Genomic DNA, 8,476 nt, shown 5'->3' with positions numbered 1-8,476 from the left:
AATAATTAATTTGATTTTAAATATTTAGTTACTATTATATTTTTTAACAAATGCCATATTATACATTTATCTATCTTATTTTATTTTGTTGATTGCATAAATTTTGACATTTGGTCCTAAGATTTTTCTTTTTTTTCTTTTTGTTAATAGATAAATAATAAATATTAATTATACATTAACTCATTATTGAAGCAATAATTATAATAAATTATGTTAAGCGCAGTTGGTTGCAACTTGTGCGTAAATGTATGAAACAATGGCGTAGTGCGAGTCATCGGTAAACACCATTTTCTAGATGTTAATAAATGCTAATTTATACAGGCTCTATTTCTTCAGCTTCTATCCCTAACGCGATTGAATTGTTTCTTTACTCGCGAAATGGGAACGCCGGTTTTTCTTACTTGCAAAAAATTTTTTTTGCTAATCACATAAAATCGCACAGCTCACGCACTCTAACACACCGCCTAATCAAGTCTTTTTTTCTCATTTGCATTCTAAATAATGACTGTTCATTTGTGTAACAATTTTTTTTTAATTCAGTATATATAATTGAGACATATTTTTATAAAAGGATAATTGAGAAATATTTCTATAAAAGGATAAATAATTTATTGCCACAGGCACTCAATGAGATGGGGGAGCAACAACATCTCCCACTGGAATTCGTCGACGGTTTTATAATGGAGATATCTCTTAGTATACCATGGTCAGCATTACTTAGTCAAGCAAGTTATGTAGAAGTCAAGGGTCTCAGACTTACGGTACAACCGCGACAAAGAATCGAAACGGGAACATCGATGTTCGAATCTATGTGGAGTTCCATGACGTCCAGTATGCAACTCGCTCAGGAGTGTTTGCAACAAGACGCGGCCAATGCAGGAAATGCTCAACCCTTAGAGGCAGTGGAACTGTTTGCACAGACTATAGATTCAAGTATGATGCTTGATTTACGTTGTACAATACTTTTAAATCCAAAGTTAGCTTTTTTATCATTCGTGTATCTTTCAGTTTTATCTAGGGTCAAAGTGAGATTTATTGATACTGTGATACGTTTGGAACACGTACCTTTGAATTCTTCCATGGGAGTAGCGATCGAAGTATGGATACAAAATCTTGAATATTCTGATGAGGCTGGATTAGATCCTAGTAATACATCTCTGGATCCCAACGAATCTGCGAAAAGTTACATCATTTCAGCGTTTTCCACTAAGCGTTTTTACATGGAGGGAGTAACTTTTCATACTGATGAATTTCCCTCGCACGCGAGAACGTTCTCTAAAAGTATGTTGGCTAGTACGTGCTCTACTCCCGATTCTAAGGTAAAGGTCTGTTTTATTGATATTGTAATAGAGAAGAAACAATTTTCAAAAATTAATTTTTTTTCTTCCTATGTCAACAGAACTCGGACAGTCTATTTACCTCCGCACAAATGTCTCCTACGCAGAGCATTCTGCACACTCCTCCAGATGGAAATGCTGTTAACAACTCAAATGAATCAAATCCTATCATGTTTGCTAAGCTAGCAGGTAGACAAGAAGTGAGATTAAAAATGAAACAAGGAGAAGGAATATCGGGACCAAAGGTGAAGTAAATGTAAATTTATGTTTTAAATTCACGATCTTATATATAGTTTTCTCCACTAAAAAAATATTGCATTTATTCTAAAATATAATAATATTTTTTCTATATATCTAGATATTTCTATTCTTTTAAAATGAAGAAATAATACATATTTCAGGTAGAACTGGAAATTACTCTAGGATCGCTTACTTTGTTCCTGAGTCCTAGGCAGCTTCATGCTTTATTAGAATTAGCGCATGGCCTAGCATCTCCAGATCTAGAAGATGTCAGTAATGTTGTTCCAAGAAGATACACGGAAAAACCTATGGCTAGCAGTGATTTCAATCGTATAGAACGTGAGCTTATTCATCAAACACATTCTATGCAAGATTTGAAGACCACAGTACGTTAATTTATTGATACTTTGATATATTCCTATGTTTATACAACAAAAAAGTTGTGTTTTATTATAGGATCTACGATACGCTCAAGGATGGTCTACTGGATCTGTAGACGAATCTGACAACGAGGACGAATTCCTACCAATGAAATTGGCGGGATCTTCTTCAATGTGTGATTCGATCACAAGCAATAATTTAAGTATGGAGGGCAGCATATCAATCAGCAGCATTAGTTCAAAAAGTTCGGCAACGAATCTGCCAAGACATAATAGACACAGACATAACATAGACAACGACACGTCCGCCGAGACTACTCAATTTCACATAAGGGTGTCTTCCGTCGCTCTAGTTCTATTGCATGAAGATATACTGACGCCATGCGTGGAACAACTCGGTCTAACTTCTAGCAGTGTAAGACAGATGAGAAATGCGGCGAAGGAATTTTTCAGGCAATTAGGAACGTTTGCAATGGGCGGCTATGGAAGTAAAGATTTTGATACAGCATCAAAATTACTCACAGAGGCTTGTCGACTTAGTCATATTAGGTACATTATCAAAGACGAACTGATTTTGGTATTTATAGGTTGTTAACTAAAAATCCCAATTGATTATAGATTACTAGCTGCACCATTAGTAGTCGAGGGCAGTGAAAAGACTACTAATCAGTTTTCCGCAATATCAGGAAGTTTGACTTTAGCTTGTTTGGAAATTGTAGAATGTTTGGTTGACTCTAACAACCCTAGCTCGTATAGAACACCATCGATGGAGTTTGTTGAGCTATTAGCATTTACAAAAGCGAATACAGCTAATATCGGATTTTCCAACAAAACTGATTTTAGAATGAGATTTAAATATACGCAAAAGGCTGTTCGACATACTCACATGACGAAATTTGCACATCCACGCACAGAGTTCGAGTAAATATTTATCTTTAAATTAAGCAATGTAGCAATTTAAATATTTCATTCAATACCTAAAATTGCTCATAAACTATTTGAAATTATTAAAACAATATTAATCAATTTTATCGATTAACAAATTACGAGTAAATTATTTTAATACCGTTTTCACTTTTCAGCATTCAACTGGAACCCTGCAGAGGCGAAGTAGACATTACTATTGTAGATAGGATATCTGCTATTCTTAATCCGCAGCCAATATGTACTTATAATACTGTAGTAAATGCTAGAGATGCTGTAAGTGTAATTAACAAATCCTCTGTACAAATATGATTTTTAATATATTTTTTTAGTTCCATTTGATAAAAATTATTATTTCAATCGACAGAATATTAACAATTATGACATCTTACAGAATCAACAGACATTATTTGATCAAGCTGTAGACAGTACAACACTGCCAGATTCTAGAATAGATGTCAAAATCTCTTCGTCATCGTGTACAATCAAATTGAGGTACATCAAACTAAAGTATATAGTAATTCATATGTATGCATTATCTCTTTTTTTATTTAGATTCCCCGTACCAGATTTAAGACCACTGCACGATATGAGTCGTGCGCCATGGTGGAAGAGATCTGTGAGATCTGATTATATGATGGTGCAAATGACAGATGCACAAGTTCACTCCACTGTGGACAGCCGATCTCATTATCTAGCTAAGCATGAATTGCAATGTCGGCGACTATCGTTATTGTACATAGAAACCGAGGGTGACACGCCAATCGAAATTGGTCTAGCTACAGCCGACGAGAAAAACGATACCGCCGCGTCGGGTCAGCAAGTCAATGACGATCTTGGTTGGGCGAGAGTGGTGGTTATTATGTATCCAGAACGTCTTGGTGCTCCATTAGAGGATAGTTCTGAAGAAGAAATAGAGAATGATAAACGGATTTTAGACGATACCTTGGAGAAAACTCCAAAACATGCGCCTTCTCCGTTCACCTCTAGACGAATTATGCGTGAATCCGACACACTTCATTCAAAATCTCATAGTCAGAACAACGAACGTGGTCAAAAGTACGAACAAAGGTGAGTGATTTACTTTTTTTAAAATAAATTTTTGGTCTGCAATTGAAAATCTTTTTCAACATTTTAATAGTGACGGTGAGGAACTAATTATACCTGGCAATCGACAAGAAATGTTGGAATTTATCGACGAAGGCATACATGGTTCTAGATTACAATTGGAAATCAATTTACCTTGTGCTTCCGTCCAGATACCGTCTAAACGCATTTACGAACAACTGTACAATCGATTCAACACTGATTTGTTCTTATGGGAACCGTCTGCGCCCAGGCCCAAGTATACCACTCATATGGAAAGTCACATTGGCCTCGACCTGGCATCTACTCTCTTACAAGAGTCTACTTATCCCAAGTAATCTATTTATCCTAAAACAGTCTGTAAAATTCTGAAATATCTATGTATCACTAATCTATGTATCATTTATAGATTCAGCATGTGCAAAAGCGGGATCCAGTATAATTCCGACTCTGATTCGGATGAGGAAGGTATATTTCATTCTGCAACGAACGAGAAGAATCACAAAGAAGCACGAATGTCTTCTAAGAAAGCACAGAGCAAGTTGGCAATAACTCTAAGCATCAATCAGGGTCTCCTGTCTATGTATACTCCCGTGCGTGATTCTATGCGTAACGTTATACCTGGGCAACAAGGAGAATTGATCATACGACTAGAGGATGCCACGATATTTTCAGTGTCAGCGTATAAGGGGAATGCTAATCTGAGTTACGCTTGCACTATGATGAGGAATATATCACTGGATCACTGTGGTTTGACGACAAGCCCATCGCAGACACCGCCGTTGAGGTGTATCAATAGCGTTAGACCACGATATTGCGAGAGAACGATATACCGCAGCACATCCGGTAGTAATATAGCAGCGAATCCTAACGACAAGGATATGGTGACAGTTGCAGTGAGAATACAAGCGGCTCATCAGACGCACCGTATAAAGACTTTCCGAGTTGCGATAGGTATAAGCAATGCTACATTGAGGCACCGAATGTGTTCCGCCGCTACTTCGTGGTTCACGGAATTGATGGATTGCTTGGATGTGGCAGATCATCCTGTCGCCGGCTATACACCGCCTGGCGTTCTGACTGAGCTGCATTTGCATCTGTGGGACTGCGCGATCGATTATAGGCCACTTCACCTACCTCTAAAGTCCGTTGTGACCTTGGGTAATTTCAGCGTGTCAAGCAACATTACAGCGCAGACTAATACGTCAACGTTGCGTTTTATCGCAGAGGATGTCGCGCTCTTTATATCAGACAAGCTGCGTGAAAAATTGGTGGACCTAAAACGGGATTATGTGTGTGTAATGAATTTCGGCCTGTTCGAATTGTCATTACGTTTGAACGAGAGGATGTATGGTGGCGTGCCACGGGTTGATCTTCGGGCAAGCAACAACGTGTTGCATGTACGCACGTGCTCGGACTCCGGTCGCGCTCTCATGCAGTTACTGACTTATATCGCCAATGACGGTGATTTGCAACAGCCGAATAGCACGATCAACAGCAGTACTGAAAGTATCCCCACCGTGCCACCGGCATCTACGAAATATGAGGAAAATCTTCTTGGCGTCGAGAGTATTAACACTCTCAGTAGGAGTCAGGTAGAGCGAGTCTACAGTCTAATGGAGGATGCGTTGGAAGAAACTGTAAAAGGGACGACAACCCAGAGTAGTAACGAAAGCGAGAAGATACCAATGACCGAAAATCGAGTTGAATTCTTCTTTCCTGATGATTCATGTGCTACTACGCGAGAGGCAGAGACACTAAAAAGTTCGCAAGAATGCAATAAAACAATTGCATGCAGTATGGAAGACGATGATGACGATGATGAATTTTGTATCTTAGGAGAGGAGGCTGGTACAGGAATAATACCACGCTATGGAGTACCTGAGGTTCGATCGTTATGCCAAGAACCATTGAGGATAGTGGATAATCACTTTTCCGTGCCGATCGGCAAAACCGATTTATTGCAGACTCCACCTAATTATCCTGTCCCAGTATTGAAATATACTCTTTGCGAAATGACGTTGATATGGCACATGTATGGTGGTAATGATTTCGATAGTTCTCAACCACAATCTGCAAAGCATGTGATCATCAATGATAACATTCGCAACAATATTATGCATGGAAGGTATGAAATTCAAAGTTAAATTATTAAAACAAATGCCTGTACAACTCTACAAATATAGATTACATTCTCTCTTTCTTTTTCCTATCTTTGTTCTATAGAAGTAGATCAGCTATAGGTGCAGTAGGCTTCAATAAGTCTAGCCCGAACGAAGTACATTTTGGTAGCGTGCCAAACTCGCCGCGTGCAACGAGAAGCAACGAATCATTGATCGATTGGCATACACTAGGTGGCCCGGGTCGGCGGCACGACGTGCTGATGGAACTGCAATTGAGCAAGGTCCGTTTCCAGCACGAGGTCTATCCGGAGAATACCCGGGAAGCGTCCAGGCAGGTGCTACTGGTGCACGAGATTGAAGTAAGGGATAGACTGGCGTCATCGCACATAAACAAATTTCTTTATCAATATAGCAGCGAAGCGAAACCAAGGCAGTCTCACTCTATTATGTTTACCATGAAAGCAGTTCACGTAAGGCCGGATCCCAGATTAAGTGCCCAAGAATGTTGTTTGAAACTTAGTCTACTGCCACTGCGACTGAACATAGACCAAGATAGCCTACTGTTCTTAATACAATTTTTTAACGAATTAGGCGGTGGATCGAAGCGAAATCAAGAAAGCTCTAGCACACCTAATAGCTCGCAATCCACCCCCGTATCGAAACAAGGAACACCTACGCATCATCCGCCCATTATGAGCGTGAATGATGATGCGGTGATGAATGACGCAATGATGAATATGTCGCAGAATAATATCATTGATCAGAATCTGTTGATACTCTTGGAAGACGAACTGACATTCAGGGAGAAAAAGATTAAAACAAAGACTATCCACCAGGTCCACGATGATAGTCAACCGATATACTTTAGGTGCGTGATTGAAATTTTTATTATTATTATCATTGAATAGAAATTGCACGGAGAGTATTAACGATTTAAAATTGTTTTTAGAAATATTGTATTCGGTCCAGAAGTTCTCATTAGATTGGATTATCACGGGAAACGTATGGATTTTACTCATGGACCGTTGGCGGGTCTATTGATGGGTTTGGCAGAACTGAACTGTTCTGAATTAAGACTGAAGAGATTATCATATAGGCACGGATTGTTGGGTTACGACAAACTTTTTACATATCTAGTTTCGGAATGGTTGCAAGATATCAAGAAGAATCAACTCCCGAGTTTACTTGGTGGTGTGGGCCCAATGTATTCTGTAGTACAGCTGTGTGAGTGTATAAATTGATCTTGATCTTTCGTTTGGAAATCAAACGCGATGTTATTTTTGAAACTGTATCAAACTGAACATTCTTTGCATGCTAATCCTAAATGAAAAAAATACATCTAACTATAATATTTGCTTGTACTCTTGTAGTTCAAGGAATACGCGATCTATTTTGGTTACCAATCGAACAGTATCAGAGAGACGGGAGAATTGTCCGCGGGTTACAACGCGGAGCAAATAGTTTTACAACATGTACCGCAATGGCTGCATTGGAATTGACATGTAGAATCGTACAGGCGTTACAGACTACAGCTGAGACTGCATATGATATAGTTAGTCCTGGTCCCAGTGTTAGATGTAAGAACAAAGGGCAGAAGGGTCGTCGAAAGAGATATAGTCAGCCACTGGATATTCGAGAGGGGGTGGCTAACGCTTACACATTAGTTAAAGAGGTGAATCCAATATAATATGACATATTAAATAACGTATTTTTGTGTTTTATATCTATAATTATATTATAGTTGAAAAATTATTTTAATTTGTATTATTTATCTTTATCGTTTCTATTGGGATTACAAAACTAATTTCTCTACTTTTCCGAATTTGTTTTAAATTTATGCTACTTTAACTTGCTCTAAATTTATTTTATATATATCGAAACTTATGTCATTCTATTCACAAGAATTCTTTTTATTCGCTTAAACTCATTATTTCCTGGCCATTTTTTCTATTTTGAATAAAAGAAATTCTGATATATAATTAGAATGTTTAATTATTCAGGGTTTAGGCGAGACTGCGACTCAACTGGTTCGCGTGGCGAGTGAGGAACACGAGCACAAGGGCACTGTCGGTGCTGTTGGCGGTGTATTGCGACAAATTCCACCGACGGTTGTGAAACCGATTATTCTGGCCACCGAGGCGACGAGCAACGTATTGGGTGGCATGCGATCATCGTTAGTACCCGATGCACGTCGAGAGGCGGTACAAAAGTGGCGACAAGATTCCGATACGTGTTAATCCCGTCGGTACAAAATGGGAAAATTGTTAAATCGTTATCGGATCGTCAGTCAATTTCGCTCAAACAACGCTTTTCGATCGCAGCCAGTTAGGCCGAGCCACTTTTTAACATATTCACGATATATATATATATATATATATATATATAT

At 38.5% G+C, this 8,476-nt stretch overlaps 1 protein-coding gene across 4 annotated transcripts in view; it reads left to right on the top strand.

Moving 5' to 3' along the window:
• The window catches only part of LOC108749261 (autophagy-related protein 2 homolog B), a 9,442-nt gene extending 986 nt beyond the window's left edge, over positions 1 to 8,456 (top strand). For 2 of the 4 annotated variants that reach the window (XM_018487837.1, XM_018487840.1), the window contains exons 2-15: positions 621 to 933; positions 1,009 to 1,319; positions 1,400 to 1,582; positions 1,739 to 1,963; positions 2,034 to 2,506; positions 2,576 to 2,878; positions 3,040 to 3,157; positions 3,276 to 3,952; positions 4,023 to 4,301; positions 4,377 to 6,095; positions 6,194 to 6,958; positions 7,040 to 7,314; positions 7,461 to 7,762; positions 8,091 to 8,456. In XM_018487837.1, coding sequence (XP_018343339.1) covers positions 621 to 933; positions 1,009 to 1,319; positions 1,400 to 1,582; positions 1,739 to 1,963; positions 2,034 to 2,506; positions 2,576 to 2,878; positions 3,040 to 3,157; positions 3,276 to 3,952; positions 4,023 to 4,301; positions 4,377 to 6,095; positions 6,194 to 6,958; positions 7,040 to 7,314; positions 7,461 to 7,762; positions 8,091 to 8,327 — 6,180 coding nt within the window. In that variant the 3' untranslated portion in view covers positions 8,328 to 8,456. The remainder of the gene's footprint in view (positions 1 to 620; positions 934 to 1,008; positions 1,320 to 1,399; positions 1,583 to 1,738; positions 1,964 to 2,033; positions 2,507 to 2,575; positions 2,879 to 3,039; positions 3,158 to 3,275; positions 3,953 to 4,022; positions 4,302 to 4,376; positions 6,096 to 6,193; positions 6,959 to 7,039; positions 7,315 to 7,460; positions 7,763 to 8,090) is intronic. The other 2 variants (XM_018487839.1, XM_018487838.1) reach the window with 2 other exon arrangements.
• Positions 8,457 to 8,476: the final 20 nt, after the last annotated feature.

The sequence above is a fragment of the Trachymyrmex septentrionalis genome, unplaced genomic scaffold (assembly GCF_001594115.1).
Source record: "Trachymyrmex septentrionalis isolate Tsep2-gDNA-1 unplaced genomic scaffold, Tsep1.0 scaffold283, whole genome shotgun sequence".
NCBI classification, from domain to species: Eukaryota; Metazoa; Arthropoda; class Insecta; order Hymenoptera; family Formicidae; genus Trachymyrmex; species Trachymyrmex septentrionalis.
Note: the sequence above shows the minus strand (reverse complement) of the source record. Positions and strands in the feature narration are given on the sequence as shown.